Below are 15,254 nucleotides of genomic sequence, written 5' to 3'. Positions count from 1 at the left end.
CGCAAATTGCGCTGTCCTGTGTATGTCTATGTACGCCTACGCGGCGATGACTGCGGCTGCGGTTGCGGCTGCGGCGCAGACACGATACTGAAGAGATTTACAGAACCAGAAACCAGAACCATCGAAGATGCGACTGGCGACTGCTAGACTGCTTGACTGGATGAAAGTTTCTATTATGCGCGCGTCTGACTCATTGCTCAACCTGTGTGCAAAGAAAGGTGAGCAAAGTTTCAGGTGTGCTCGTAATACGGAAACAAATTCACCGCATGCCGAACGACTGAACGAGATACGAGATACCAGATGTATCGTATACCATTTCGCATTTGCACTTACGAGTATTCGTACGATCGTACGTCTCATCATTAACACTCGACACTCGTAATCTATGTACCTAGGCCTAGACTTACCGCGTACCTAATTAACTTGAGATCAAAGTATGTACCTACATACCTTACCTATCTATAAGTACGAGTAGATGATAGATAATTGATACTAATATGTACAAATTGAAATAGGTGCGTATTACGTAGTACTACCTAGCTACCTACCTACAGTACTTACTATCTAGATTCTACACATGTGTAGCGTAGATAGACATTAGGATCAGCAAATACATACAAATACGATAACAGTATACCTATGTACTTGTAAGTTGTATGTACATGTAGCTAGGTACCTCTACCTATTAGTGTTTTTGTCGAGGTGGTGAGCGACGACGCGACGTTGGCAAAAAATTGGCACGCATCGAATGAACAAATTTTGCAGCTGCAGCACAGTGTACTGTACGGCAAAACGGTTGATAGGAATGCGAGAAGGCTGTAGCTTGGTGACAAGAAAAATGCTGCAGTCTCTTGTCATTCTTGGTTCCTCCTAACTGCCCGTCTATCGACATAACTACGGTCTAACCAACACCAGCACCAGCTACATGTACATAGCTAACCAACCAACCAACCTGAACCTGCCTATTGGTGCGTGTCGCGTGTCGCGTGTCGCACGCCGCATGCTACGTTGATGCAAAATCGGCTGCAAGTGAGCCGTTGATTCCAGTTTGATTTTTTTTTTTTTTGCAATTAAAAGTGGTCGAATTATTTGCCACTTCCAGCGTAGCGTAAATTGCGCCTTTTATTTCGCAGGTACCTACTCCTATATCTATCTACATATATCTCATACATTAGCGCGTCAGCGTCATACGCTTATTACAGAAATTTGAAAAATGTGCGTTACTTTTTACATACAAAATAAATACAAGTACGTTTTCGTTTTGTAATTCTTACGAATGAAACGCTCGAAATGAGAGCATTTTGTGATGATCTTGTATGTACTATACTATGTACAGTGGACTACATCACGTTATACGACAACTCCGTCTGGCGTCTACATTAATAAGTATTCGAATAGACGTCGTATTTTTCCACGGCAGCCTTTCTCCGATAACAAACGGTTCAGACAGTTTCAACAGCACTCGTGTGTACTCGTAGGTAGGTAGGTAGGTAGGTACCTACATATACATACAGGGTGCCCAGAAATATCGAGCACCCCTGAAAAAGTTTTCTACTAAAATACTTTGGTTGGTAACAGTGAATGATACGAGTAATAATGATAGCGCAGTATTGGTTGCTGGACTGGAGAGATAACATTCCGCCAATCATACGCATCTATTTCACGTTTGACGTTGCCAACCTACGCGTATATTTTTAATGAACAACTTTCTTCGGGGTACTCGATATTTCTGGGCACCCTGTATATAGGTCGTAGGTGTAACGAGATTTGACGCTATAATTCCGGCCGATTCCGTCGTCGAGCTGATTCAGAATTATTTCTATTTCTACTGGCGAGGCGAGGCGATTATCAGCTAACGTGGCTAGCTAAATCGAGATTTCGCGCAAAAAGGTACTCGTAAATGAAGAAATTGAAAATAAAACCAAACAACAAAAGATTGTAATAAGTGCGTTCGTATTCCATCGCATCACAAACACAATAATCGACAACTACTGTAGATTCGTATAAATTCCGTTAACTTCGGGAATTTCGTCGAGTTTTTCGAACGCTTCGTAGTATTTTTTTGTTTCGTCTTCGTCCAGTTCGACGGCATTTCTGGGTTCGAATAATTCTTCCGAGTCTTGGACCAGATAATTTCTACTTTCTAATTTTGATCGAATGGCGCTGCAGTCGGCACCGTCGCATTTAAACTACGCATATACGACAAAGATGATTATTACGAGTACGAGTACCTCCTACCAAGATATATACGTAGACGCGGACACTTACCACTAATATTTCGGAATTTTCTTCGTCACGCTGCACTTCTTCAGCTCCGACTTCGATGGCGTCATCGAGCGCTTTCTCGTCAGCGTTGACAGTATCGGGCGCAGGTTTCGCGTAAACGTACCCTTTATAACTGAAAGCGCTCGTAATATTTTCCGCTTTAACTAACCTACGAGCAAAAACCCAAAACGTCGTTACGTCCAGTTTCCAAATTTAACGTAAGCCGCAAAACACGCGTAGGCGTAGGCGTAGGCTACGTTACCCGTGTCTTTTCGTGACGAAATTGATATCGCTTCGCGTTCGATTCCTATTGTCGGTATTCGCGGTGACTATAACTAAAACGCCGTGCGAACCTCTGTACTCGAACAGGATGGATTTTGGATTCAATAAGGCTTTCTGCGATATACACATGGAACAAAGCGTAAAAAGCGACCGTATTCGTAAACACATGCCCGTGACACACGCTTATGTACCTCTAGCTCTACCTACGCGAGTGTGCCGACACCGACAGTCCGACACCGACACCGACACTAACCTCCAATTTTTGTATGACTCCGGCGATGGTCGTCGTCGCTACACCATCCTTCTTGGCAGCTTCCAGACATTTGGCCAATTGTACGTTGTTTTTCGGATTTGTGCCTTTTCCTTCTGCAAACGGACAAAACAGTCGATTATCGTGTGCTGGCGACGCGACTGGCGGACTGGCGCGGGCGACGGGCGTTTACCACAGTCCACAACCGCGAGTACGTGATAAGCAAAAGCAACCCATACCCAAATGGCCAACAGCAAACGCAAACGCGAAACGCCGTCTTTGCGCTAGGTACTACGTGTACGTACGTCTACGTACATAGTAGGAGTGGAAATTGAGAATGCTGATTGCTTTTATGCTTAGACCTACCTCTGATGGCGCGTCTGATCTCTTCGATGTGCCGATTGTAGAGTTGATTCTTCTGTACGTCTTTGGCGAGTTTCGTATGTTTGATATTTTGCCATTTACTATGACCCGCGTATCTCACTCCCATCTTTACAGCGTCGAAAAAAGGCGAACACGGACTAATCCTACTCCACGGGCACGAGCCGGAGCCGGCGCCGGCTACACGACACGATTTCAGCGCAGATGCCGAAACTGCGTTAGCAACGTATTTCATCAACATTATCACTATCGACGATGGGATTCTGCTGTCCGATCTGCATGCGGGTCCGCGATCAAATAATTACCCTACGTAGCGTAGCGGCGATACTCGCAGTCTTAACTCGTCACCTAAATTACTTACTTTTCGCGTTAATGGCGACGCGAATTTTTCAAATTTCCATTTTTAAAAATTCAAAATTAAGCGTGAACGGTCGTTAACTCTCAATCATCAACCAACCTTCCTTCTTATCATACCGCAGTGGTCATTATCAATCTTATCAGTGTACCTGACGGTTGCCAAGTTCAAACGATCACTGTGGGAAATAGTCATCGTAATTACGCGGTATTTACGTACACGCGCCTTCTCGATCTCGTGTATTCGATTCCCTGACTAGCGTTTATGTTCTCGAAGCGTTAAGATGTAATTTCAATGTTCCTTGTTAATTTTTATAATAAACGTTGTTATTTGTTGTTGACGTGCGTTAATATGTTTCCTACATATTCAGAAGTGGTCGGACCTGTGTCTCGTATGACATCGCTATCGTTACATTCGTTTTTGAAGTGTTGAAAGTTCTTGTGTTGTTCTCGATCACCCTCGAAAGCATGGCGGCATCGAAAAATACGATTCCAATTGATACGGTGAGTGAAATTGTTCGAGCGGCTAGCAGCGCTGTGCTATTGCCCAACATTCCACACTTTACCGGCGAAGTATCATCGACGGAAGCGAAACAGTGGCTGAACAGCATCGAAAACCAAGCAACCATTGCCGGGTGGAACAATATACAGAAATTAGAAGCAGCGAAGCGTTTATTGCTAAAAGCGGCCAAAACCTGGTATCTCCTGTCCGCAGACGATATCAAAACGTGGTATGACTTTCGACAGCAATTTTCCGAGACGTTTATCGGAAGCGAAACCAACGTAGTCGACAAGTGGGAGCGTTTTTCCCTCCGAGCCCAAAACGAAAACGAGTCACCGATCGAATACATCTTCGATAAGCTGCGGTTAGCTAAAGATGTCGGCGCATCAGTGACAGATTCGAAAAATGCGGTATGTTCTGGTTTTAAAAACGAGGAAATGGCCAACTTCCTACGTGTATACGATTATTCGAAAGCGGCGGATTGGACCAGACGTCTTCGTGAGTTCCAGTCAAGCAAACCATCGTTAAATCGTCCTTCATCGCCCAGTGATTCGTCATCTGACAACGATTCGAATTCCGAGGAGAAATCGAGTGGCTGCCTTTCTAACGTTTCTGAAAGCGGTCCATTTCAACGAGGAAAATCGTGTGTCGAGGACGACACACCGGAAAGGATGGCCGATTGTGGGAAATAGTCATCGTAATTACGCGGTATTTACGTACACGCGCCTTCTCGATCTCGTGTATTCGATTCCCTGACTAGCGTTTATGTTCTCGAAGCGTTAAGATGTAATTTCAATGTTCCTTGTTAATTTTTATAATAAACGTTGTTATTTGTTGTTGACGTGCGTTAATATGTTTCCTACAATCACGGACTCACAGACATTTCGGACTTCCACGTTCCCCAGAGGGCGATACCGTCGCGCATTCTGATTGGCTGTTGATATTTCTGTGCTCTTGTTGTTTACATTTCAAAACGGGACTTTTTATCACAAACTTCGGCGATTTCATTCTCGTATTAATTTTCAACGATATTTCATTAATTTCGTACATTTCGTGGTGTTTTTTTTAGTGTTTTTAGTGTTGGCCTGAGAATATTCTCAATGCGCATAATCTGAGAATATTCGCGAATATTCGCGAATATTCTCAAATGCTTGGAGAATATTCTCTCAAAAAAATAAAAATCATGACTTTTTTCAAAAAATTTAAAGATTTTTCTATAATTTTCACATTTTACAAGTTTGATTACTACTTTTCTTTATAAATTTCCAATTTTCCTTAATAATTTGAAACCTTTTCATGGAAAGTTTCCTATTATCTCTGAACTAAGCAATAATGTTCTAATTTTTTGAAAAGAATCTGCAGAATATGCGCAAGAAAATGCGCATATTCTTGCGCATGCGCAAGCAAAAAAAGAATATTCGCGAATTTGCCCAACACTAAGTGTTTTTGATTAATATATGACTTCTAGTATCGTTATATGTTGTGAATAATGAATATTACCTCGAGTTACAGTGTTTTAGTGAGCTTAGAAGGATGAAACAAAGTTGCACGATTAAATGAATTTAAAGTTCTTTGCAAGTGTTATTTTAATTCACCACAACATTTACTCGATAGCACGATCGCAAAGCAATTCTCTATACGTAAATTTAGTTTTATTCAATGTGAAATAATGGAAATATAACATCGAATTTGAAATCGCCGAAGTTTGTGATAAAAAGTCCCGTTTTGAGAAGTAAACAAGGAAGGCACAGAATATCACTAGCCAATCACGTACCGCGACGGTATCGCCCTCTGGGGAACGTGGAAGTCCGATTTGCTCACAGACCACACCGTCATACCGTTACGATCTCAATTCTCCTTTCAATTCTCGAACCACTCAACACCTCACGTGCTCACGTCCAATTTTTTCTCACGAACGTAACGTAACGTTATGCGGTGCGGCCATTCTAGTCACGCGTGACGCGTGTGATGGCTGGCGTACGTACGCACGCACTGCACTGGCGTCTGGCGTTATCCAGGTTTCAGGACTATGCGTGTTTCATTGGTAGATGCGGTGTTTATCTTGAAAGCATTGCATTTTCTAGTACAGTAAATGCCGGTGCCCGGTGAAAGGTGAATGGAGATTATCATTACCAAACGATATAAAAAGTGTCAACGCGGACGATTTTTTGCAAGTTGCGCTTCGCTGCTTCATCCGCGTATCAGCACTGGAAGAAATAATGATAGATCGACGTGAGAATTAGCTGCGTGTGAAATTAATTCAACCGTTGAGCGCATCTACGCATTTTGCATAGAATATAAACGATAAGTAAGTTTCAATTTTACGCCAAGCCGAAGCTGATTAGTGATTGTACTCGAAAGTACCTAAGTACGTAGGTATTGTAACGCGTGTACGGTTTGTTTTTCATTTTCACTTTGTTTACGCAGCGCAGCGCAGCGGCAGCGGTATAGATCAGCACATACCTACCATGGATTCGGCTGAATTGTACGACGAATTTGGTAACTATATCGGACCGGAATTGGAGTCGGAAGAAGAAGAAGACGACGACGAAGATGAAGAAGATGACGAAGACGACCGCATTCGTAGTAAAAATGCGCGCAACAAGGAAGTGAGTGTTGGGGGTTGGGTTGGGTTGTGTTTTCAGTATTTTTGCGACGAGTGTGTAACGTGTATCGTATTTGATTTGAATTCGCGTGTAGGAAGAAAATGACGAGGCGGACGAAGACGTGGATATGCAGATGGCGGTCGTACTGCACGAAGACAAACGATATTACCCTACAGCGATGGAGGTTTTCGGTCCCGACGTCGAAGCCATAGTTCACGAAGAAGATACTCAAGCCTTGACTGTGCCTCTGATCGCTCCCATTAAAAGAAAAAAATTTCAAATCCGAGAGCAGGATCTTCCCGAAACTGTTTATCAGATGGAGTGAGACATTTTGTACTCGTACTACCATATATGTTATTACATTACTTGTCGCTATAGCGCTCGCTCCATCAACGCGCATTCGACTCTCGTTATTGTTATTGGTATTGGTATTGGTATTGGTATTGTTATTATTATTATTGTTATTATTTGCAGATTTCTAGCCGATATGATGAACACTCCGCATCTGATACGTAATGTTGCTCTAATTGGTCATTTGCATCACGGTAAAACCAGCTTGGTAGACTGTTTGATCAAACAAACGCATCCGTCGTTCTGCGAATCGAACGAAGAAAGGGAACTTCGCTACACCGATACGCTCTTCACCGAGCAACAAAGAGGCGTCAGTATCAAAGCTACACCAGTCACGCTGATACTGCCCGACGTGAAAGGCAAATCGTATTTACTAAACATTTTCGATACACCAGGTAAAACGCCACGCCGCCACGCCGCGCCGCGCCGCTCACTAGGCACTAACTAATCTCGCGTATTTTTTGCATTTAGGACACGTCAACTTTTCGGACGAGGTTACGGCAGCGTTACGAATTTGCGACGGAGCGGTCGTCTTTGTTGATGCCGCCGAAGGAGTCATGTTGAATACGGAACGTTTAATCAAGCACGCGATTCAGGTAAGCCGAGTGTGCCAGTACCCTGCGGGTATTTAGTATCTACGTACGAGGTAATACGTAGGTACTCGTATATCTACTTTTACATATGGTATGTGTAAATGTACCGCGTTCTGAATTTGCCGAAACGTTTACAGGAGAAACTAGCCATTACTTTGTGCGTTAATAAAATAGACAGATTGATTCTGGAACTGAAATTGCCGCCACAAGACGCGTATTACAAAATCAGGCATATCATAGAGGAAGTGAACGGATTAATAAAGTAAGGTTTTCCCAACAACGAGTTATGTACCTACCTAGCTACCTACCTACATCGTTCGTATTCGTATACCTCTATCTACATAGTATGTACCTACGTCTCATGCTCGTATATTATTGTAGCGAATATTCGGATCAAGAGAGTTCGAGAGTGGTGATGTCGCCCATTTTGGGCAACGTGTGTTTCGCCTCGTCGCAGTATTCGCTGTGTTTCACATTGCGCTCGTTCGCCAAACTCTACAGTCAGACTTGTCCCGAATTGAATATCGGCGAATTCTCGCGCCGATTATGGGGCGATATATACTTCAACGCCAAAACGTAAGTTGATACGTCGCCGTACTCGCAGTTTTCGCAATACGAAGTAGGCTTGTGCAGTGTAGTACAACTATATTTGTCATCTTACAGGAGAAAATTTTCCAAGAAACCGCTTCACGGCACCGCTCAGCGCAGTTTCGTCGAATTCATTCTAGAACCGCTGTACAAGTTATTCGCTCAAGTCGTAGGCGACGTCGACTCGACTTTGCCCGCAATTTTGGACGAGCTCAGCATACGAGTCAGCAAACAGGAGATGAAAATGAATATACGCCCGTTACTCAGGTTGATTTGCTCGCGATTTCTCAACGATTTCAGCGGTACGTAGACGTAGTTGGATTTTGCGTAATATCACACCTGTACACCTAGTGTTTACGTTTTACGTATTGTTTGTTTGCTCGCTCGCTCGCAGGCTTGGTAGAAATGTGTGTAAATCATATCCCGTCACCGATCGACAATGCGCGCGCCAAAGTTGAAAACATCTATACCGGCTCGTTGAATAGCCGACTGGCGCAAAATATGTTCGACTGCGATCCGAACGGCCGCCTCATGGTTCACAGCTCGAAAATGTATCCGACCGACGACTGCACGTTTTTCCAAGTCTTGGCCCGGGTGTTTAGCGGTACGCTGTACGCCGGCCAAGATATCCGACTGTTGGGCGAGAATTACTCGCTGGCCGACGAGGAAGATTCTCGCGTGCTCACCGTCGGAAGGCTGTGGATCTACGAAGCTAGGTACCGGGTCGAAGTGAATCGCGTTCCCGCCGGTAATTGGGTGCTAATCGAAGGCATCGACCAGCCCATCGTGAAGACTTCCACCATTACCGATTTAAATCTCGACGAGGACGTTTATATTTTCAAACCGCTCAAGTTCAACACTCAATCGGTCATCAAAATCGCCGGTAACTATCTTAATTACTAATTAGGTATTAGGTCTCGTACTTATCGTAGTTAATTAAATTACACCTACGTGCGCGCGTATTTGCAGTGGAACCGGTTAATCCGTCCGAATTGCCTAAAATGTTGGATGGGCTGAGAAAAGTCAACAAGTCGTATCCTTTGCTGAGTACCAGAGTCGAAGAGTCCGGCGAACACGTAGTTTTAGGCACCGGCGAACTTTATTTAGATTGCGTAATGCACGATTTACGTAAAATGTATTCCGAAATAGGTAGGTAGAGGTACATACCTATTACCTACGAATATGCGCTACCTGCGAGTGTAACTACTCGTATTTTTCATTGTCATTTCACTCGTTCGATTTAAACACGCTCGCATTTTTGCTGTTTGCGTTTTTTCACGCAGACATCAAAGTTGCCGATCCGGTCGTGTCGTTTTGCGAAACGGTCGTCGAAACTTCGTCGCTCAAGTGCTTCGCCGAAACGCCCAATAAGAAAAATAAAATCACAATGATCGCCGAGCCGTTAGAAAAAGGATTAGCCGAAGATATTGAAAATCAGATCGTCAGTATTACGTGGAATCGGTGAGTTAGTTAGTTAGCTAGCTAGCTAGCTAGCTAGCTATATTCGAATACATAGACTAAGGCGGCCCCCCAACTTCAACTTTTTCGACAAAAATTGCGAAAAAGAACTTTCTCGGTAGTAATTGCCAAAATATCTCGCTTTTTGCGGAAATCGTACGAGTTTCTATCGAGTTTTATTTTCAGACTTTGATTAAAAACAAAAAGATTAAAAATATGTATTGTCCATGTTTTGTCACTGTTTGGGTTATTAAAGTCGCTCGTTGTTTTGTTGGAAAAATTAAGTACGAACACTATCGATTAAATTTAATAGTAGATTATTCGACTACGGAGTTGATATGATTTTCAATAAACCTCAAAATCGTTGAAAAATGGTTCATCTCGCTAGTTGAATAGTGGTGTATTTTACTAAACGCCGCCTTTTATCGTTTCGAACAGAAAAAAATTGGGAGAATTTTTCCAATCCAAATACGACTGGGACTTGTTAGCTGCCCGATCGATCTGGGCTTTTGGACCAGATACCACCGGTCCGAATATTCTGGTCGACGATACTCTTCCTTCGGAAGTGGACAAACATTTGCTGGGCTCGGTTAAAGATTCGATAGTTCAGGTAAGGGTACGGTTACGGTTACGGCGCATCGCCATACCTCTATGAATTTAGTATGTATGTACCAACTACACGCGGAGAGAGCGTAAAAATGTTGTTTGATTTTCATTTTACGTAATAACCGTTTTGCGTTTGGCGTTTAGGGTTTTCAATGGGGTACTAGAGAAGGTCCGCTATGCGAAGAGCCTATTAGAAATGTCAAATTCAAGATATTGGACGCCGTCATCGCAAACGAGCCTTTGCATCGCGGAGGCGGTACGTATACGTATACTTACTTGATACGATAAAATAACGCGGTAATACAGCCGTAGCTGTAGAGTGTAACCGGCTTTTACATATTTGTATCGTTTGCTAATAAATCAAATGGCGACGGTCAACAGGGCAAATTATACCGACGGCGAGAAGGGTCGCGTATTCCGCATTTTTGATGGCCACGCCTCGTTTGATGGAACCGTACCTGTTCGTTGAAGTTCAAGCTCCGGCTGATTGCGTATCCGCAGTGTATACGGTGTTAGCTAAAAGAAGGTAGCTTACTTACTCGTTGCCTCGTCGATTGACTGGAAAATTTACGCGCTTTCGTATTAATACCAGTATAATAATTATGTAATTTTACCGTGTGAATTGCGCAGAGGACACGTTACTCAAGACGCTCCAGTACCTGGTTCGCCGCTTTACACCATCAAAGCATTCATTCCGGCTATCGATTCGTTCGGCTTTGAAACAGACTTACGAACGCACACTCAAGGACAAGCGTTTTGTTTATCCGTCTTTCATCACTGGCAGGTAAATCAATCCTACCTAGTACCTACTTTTCGAACTGCCCTAAAAAGGGCAATTTTGTACGAATACCTCTACTCTTATCTATTAGTTTGCTTTTCGTTTTCTGCTCTCTGCTCTCGCTTCAAAGCCCAATTACAAAACCCGCCCTCGCATTTTTTCAGATCGTTCCGGGCGATCCGCTAGACAAAAGCATAGTCATCAGACCATTAGAACCGCAACCGGCGACGCATTTAGCCAGAGAATTTATGATCAAGACCAGACGTAGAAAAGGCCTGAGCGAAGACGTATCTATTAATAAATTTTTCGACGATCCCATGTTGCTGGAATTGGCGCGGCAAGATGTTATGTTCAACTATCCGCTGTAACGTTGAAAACATGGCGTGTACCTTGTGTACAGTTTGGTTGAAACGCGTTCATTTACCACTCAATTGTTGTCGTATACAACTTGAAAACGATGATGATAATAATTACGCGAGATTGTATATAGGTATATTATTATATTATCGACGAGTATTATAATTTGTATATTACAATAAATGCTATGAAAAGTTGAATGAAAAAAAGACAACAACAAACAAAAACGAAAAGAAAACACGAATAAGAAAAAATAGGAATTTCAGCTCCGATGTACGTAGATAGATATTGTGGTATAGAGAGAGGTATGTTCGTACTACGTCTTACACAACAGGTAACACATACATCGATCACACGGCGACGGCGGCGACGACGGGTTTTACCACTCGAGTGATTTATCCGCGTTACCGCCTTTTTTACAAAAATAATAACCTACTGGCGATTCGAAGGGCGGCTTTTCGTTCAGTTTACGTTTACCACCATCTTGGCAGGCGGACGGCGAGGAAAATCTCATATGCAGCGAGCAAGCTCCGCTAGGGAAGCCGGAATTTCTTAATTCGTTGATTTCATCGACGACGCTTCTATCCTGTTTAACCGAATCGTGCAGGCTCGAAAGCAAATTCGAATCGTCGAAATGTACGAACGGACATCCGCCTTCGTCTCGCATGCCCATTTGCATAGTCTGAAAATACGTGTACGTTGTACGAGTATATCAAAAGCGGCAAACACGTTGACGAAATGTCGATCGCGAGCACCGGCACCGGCATATAGATACGGTAAGTCTAAGTACCAAGTAGGTAGGTAGGTAGGTAGGTATTACCTGAATATGTTGACAGCTCTTGCAAGATCTTTCCACTTTGGCGCCTTCCAGACCGTACAAATGCCTTATGCTGTAACGATATTTTCGTTCGTTTTGCTGCCACGAATGCGTACAACTAGCTTCGGCCGAACAACTTTGCGAATATTCCTTCTTCCAAAAGGCTATGGAATCTTCCAACGTTAGGCCGATGTCTTTCAGAAACAAGCTGAAATAGTACCGCCAAATATGCGTCAGTCGGTGGTTTTTTCGCAGTACGTTCAACAAGTGCGACATGCAGGGCGGAAAGTGCGCTTTTTGCTCGTCGATTTGCTGATGAAGTACACGGCTGCGACGTATCGGCATCGGCGGCCGATACAGCTGACACTCGTACATATCGCGAAGCGTGCGAAATGTCGACTGCCATCGTACGTCCGAACGGATGGACCGCATCACCGAGTACGATATCATCGATAATCCCACGTTATAGTGATGCACGAATAGTTCTCGCAGCAATTCGCTCCATTTGCAGCACGGTACGTAAGCGTTGCCTCCGCTAATTCTGACCTCGCGCGCTTTCACCATACTTGTGACCACCTGAAACGGAACTGACACGCAGAGTCACAGTCTTAATATACGGTGCCGGCGAAAAAACACCCATCTAGGCGTCGCGTCGTGTAGATGTAGGTATAAGGGGTATTTACTTTCGACGAAATACTGCTCGCACTTTTCATCGCACGTATTTTTAAAGTGTTCGCACGATTGTTTGCGTCTTAACGCGCATAAAATTTCATTCATAGCCGACAAAACCATAGAACAGAAGTACGGATTTTCTCTGCGCGACGTCAGCACGTTGGTTTCTCGAAACGACTCCGTCTTACGCAGATCCTTCAGACTTTTGTCGCAAAATTTCCTAATTTCCAGCTCGCGGCTTTCGCTAATACGACGCAAAAATAACTCGCTTTCTTTTCGCAGAATGAAATCGGTAACTTGCGGTCGATCCAGGCAAAAACATCTGTAAACAATAAAACACGAGATATCGAGCGCCATCGTACAAATTTACGGTAGGTAAAAGGGGTACCATTACCATACCACGATACCGCCACCGGAGGTATTCGTTATGCATAAATGCCGATGCGGTATGCGGCGGCGAAATACTCGTACGAGTAGATACCTCTCTACGTGTACGTACGAATACGATCGACCCTAAGACTGGGCCTGGGGAGTAGGTACTGAGTAGCGAGTACAGTGTACAGAAAGAATGGAAAATTGTCCAACAACTGCTACGACTACGAATCGACTTTCTGTACAAACCTCAACACGAAATGTCCAATTTTATCCAGTTCTGTACCGGGTAACAGACTCTCGTTCTCGTTTAGTTCGTAGCTGCCATCGACGTTCGAATCGGCACTACAGAAAAATTTTAATCTGGAAATGCAGCATCGATTGAACTTGCGGATATCCACGGCTACGCTCGGCGGTAGCAGGTAAAATATCATTTCGATTTCCGCTGATCGCTGATCTCCACCCACCGATCGTCTGTTCGTCTGTTTTTCATCAGCTAATCAACATCACGTTTTATTTCAATTTAAATTCTAATTTCTAAATCTATCACCGAGAGATCAAAATTTTTCAATTTTTCATATTTTTTTCCATTTCCCACCAATTTTTTTTTTCTTATCAAATTCAAATCAAACTTTATCAAGGGGCCAGACCGAAAAACGCTCGAAAATCAAAACTGAAGAATGAATAATAAATAGGTATAAAACAATAAAAGGATCCGGACTACGAAGCACTTTTTCATTTTTTCGTATTAAAAACAAAGTATACTCGCATTCTTAAATTGAAAAATCATTATTCGAGCGTATAAAATTCAGAAAAGATTCTTTCTAGATTTATAATTCCATATAACTTGTTAAAATTCGATTCTAAAAAAAAAATTTCATCAGTAAATAGGTATTGGTTTTGGTTTCAGTTTTTTTTTGGCCAACTTATCACTGTAGTCTTATCAGTTATCTTATCACGCTAGGGTTAAAAAGTACTTTTTTTTTCTTGGCTATATAGTCTAAAGTGGTAACACTACATTCCAGTTTAAGACACGCGCGTCTAGAGTCTGACGGGCTACGAAACGTTCCCGCCAATCACAGCGCAGAGGGGCGGTTCTATGGACTTGCAAATTTTTTCAGTTTTTATTTTTCGTTGAAAATACGATATAATAAAGAGCTTTTGCGATTTTACTAATTAAAACAGAAAATTAAACGACTTTTTTCTTCAAATTGGTTGGTAATCTAATCTTTAACCTACGTACGACAGTACTGTAACTTTACATTTACAACTTTACTGAATGAATACCAAAAAGGAAAAGTCATTCTTGTTTTCATTTCAAATCCATCATAATTTACGATAATTACATCAATAAAAGCAATCGAGATCGATAACTTCAAAAAGAAATACTTTGCAGTTGGAGCTAGTGAAAATGAATGTACAGATTAGCTAGCTGCATAACTAGCGTGAGCCTACGTATCTCTAGACTCTATCTATTTAGATACCAGATTTTACTCATTGATTTTCATTTTTCTCCGCTGAAATGTCAAGTATTGAATTTACTGATGAGATCTTATTAATTTGTAAAAATAGTAAAAATACATGAGTGTGTGATAATTGATAGTTCTTTCTTATCAGATTACTTCATTCTTGCCAGGGAATGCCGCCTGCCGGTGCTGAATGATAAAGTTAATCTGAATAGCTAGTTAGCTACCTAGGACTTGTACGTACTTTATTTCTGCATTGCGACAGTGTTTTATTTAAAATAATATGCAAAACGTCCATTTACACCTAAATTACTTTGTTTTTTCAATATTGTGAGAATGAATACAACACTTGAACGTCAGTGATAACGGTGATAAACATAACCCTGCGCTGTGATTGGCGGGAACGTTTCGTAGCCCGTCAGACTCTAGACGCGCGTGTTGAACGCCGCGGCACGTTTACATTTTCAAAACAGGACTTTCTTATTCGATGCTATATTTCCACTAATTTCACATTAAATAGAACTAAATTTACGTGTGGTGAGTTGTTTTGCATTCT

The 15,254-nt window shown here is 42.6% G+C and overlaps 3 protein-coding genes and 1 long non-coding RNA gene across 5 annotated transcripts in view; 2 read left to right on the top strand and 2 right to left on the bottom strand.

Moving 5' to 3' along the window:
* LOC135845457 (uncharacterized) overlaps positions 1–15,254 on the top strand; it is a 79,568-nt gene that overhangs the window by 39,615 nt on the left and 24,699 nt on the right. The gene's annotated exons all lie outside the window — the stretch shown is intronic.
* LOC135845451 (probable transcriptional regulatory protein TT_C0469) lies at positions 1,917–3,645 on the bottom strand. The gene is made up of 5 exons (XM_065364012.1): positions 3,164–3,645; positions 2,801–2,913; positions 2,528–2,661; positions 2,269–2,434; positions 1,917–2,189 (listed from the first exon to the last, which is right to left on the bottom strand). Exons 1-5 carry the CDS (start codon positions 3,417–3,419, stop codon positions 1,989–1,991), a joined length of 870 nt encoding a protein of 289 aa, XP_065220084.1. The 5' UTR covers positions 3,420–3,645; the 3' UTR covers positions 1,917–1,988.
* LOC135845436 (116 kDa U5 small nuclear ribonucleoprotein component) lies at positions 6,503–11,566 on the top strand. Its single transcript, XM_065363982.1, has 15 exons — positions 6,503–6,643; positions 6,735–6,961; positions 7,115–7,386; positions 7,463–7,587; positions 7,722–7,846; positions 7,966–8,160; positions 8,248–8,474; positions 8,567–9,055; positions 9,142–9,321; positions 9,456–9,633; positions 10,069–10,240; positions 10,381–10,492; positions 10,618–10,762; positions 10,867–11,020; positions 11,179–11,566. The coding sequence occupies exons 1-15, from the start codon at positions 6,503–6,505 to the stop codon at positions 11,380–11,382; spliced, it is 2,946 nt and encodes a 981-aa protein (XP_065220054.1). The 3' UTR covers positions 11,383–11,566.
* Positions 10,100–13,837, bottom strand: LOC135845443 (uncharacterized). The gene is made up of 4 exons (XM_065363999.1): positions 13,482–13,837; positions 12,872–13,182; positions 12,192–12,775; positions 10,100–12,053 (listed from the first exon to the last, which is right to left on the bottom strand). Exons 1-4 carry the CDS (start codon positions 13,664–13,666, stop codon positions 11,751–11,753), a joined length of 1,383 nt encoding a protein of 460 aa, XP_065220071.1. The 5' UTR covers positions 13,667–13,837; the 3' UTR covers positions 10,100–11,750.

This window comes from Planococcus citri, chromosome 4 (assembly GCF_950023065.1).
Source record: "Planococcus citri chromosome 4, ihPlaCitr1.1, whole genome shotgun sequence".
NCBI lineage: Eukaryota > Metazoa > Arthropoda > Insecta > Hemiptera > Pseudococcidae > Planococcus > Planococcus citri.
This window is presented reverse-complemented; position numbering and strand designations above follow the sequence as displayed.

What these genes read in the sequence shown, in the direction of transcription:
- LOC135845451 (XM_065364012.1), bottom strand. Translation starts at nt 3,419, where the DNA reads ATGTTGATGAAATACGTTGCTAACGCAGTTTCGGCATCTGCGCTGAAA. An exon ending in TTCGTCACGAAAAGACACGG is followed by an intron (nt 2,435 to 2,527) that starts GTAACGTAGCCT and finishes TTTTGCTCGTAG; the next exon opens with GTTAGTTAAAGCGGAAAATA. An exon ending in AAAATTCCGAAATATTAGTG is followed by an intron (nt 2,190 to 2,268) that starts GTAAGTGTCCGC and finishes GTATATGCGTAG; the next exon opens with TTTAAATGCGACGGTGCCGA.
- LOC135845436 (XM_065363982.1), top strand. Translation starts at nt 6,503, where the DNA reads ATGGATTCGGCTGAATTGTACGACGAATTTGGTAACTATATCGGACCG. An exon ending in TAAAATGTATTCCGAAATAG is followed by an intron (nt 9,322 to 9,455) that starts GTAGGTAGAGGT and finishes TTTTTCACGCAG; the next exon opens with ACATCAAAGTTGCCGATCCG. An exon ending in TTAAAGATTCGATAGTTCAG is followed by an intron (nt 10,241 to 10,380) that starts GTAAGGGTACGG and finishes TTTGGCGTTTAG; the next exon opens with GGTTTTCAATGGGGTACTAG.
- LOC135845443 (XM_065363999.1), bottom strand. Translation starts at nt 13,666, where the DNA reads ATGATATTTTACCTGCTACCGCCGAGCGTAGCCGTGGATATCCGCAAG. An exon ending in ATTGGACATTTCGTGTTGAG is followed by an intron (nt 13,183 to 13,481) that starts GTTTGTACAGAA and finishes TATTGTTTACAG; the next exon opens with ATGTTTTTGCCTGGATCGAC. An exon ending in AGAGCTGTCAACATATTCAG is followed by an intron (nt 12,054 to 12,191) that starts GTAATACCTACC and finishes ACGTATTTTCAG; the next exon opens with ACTATGCAAATGGGCATGCG.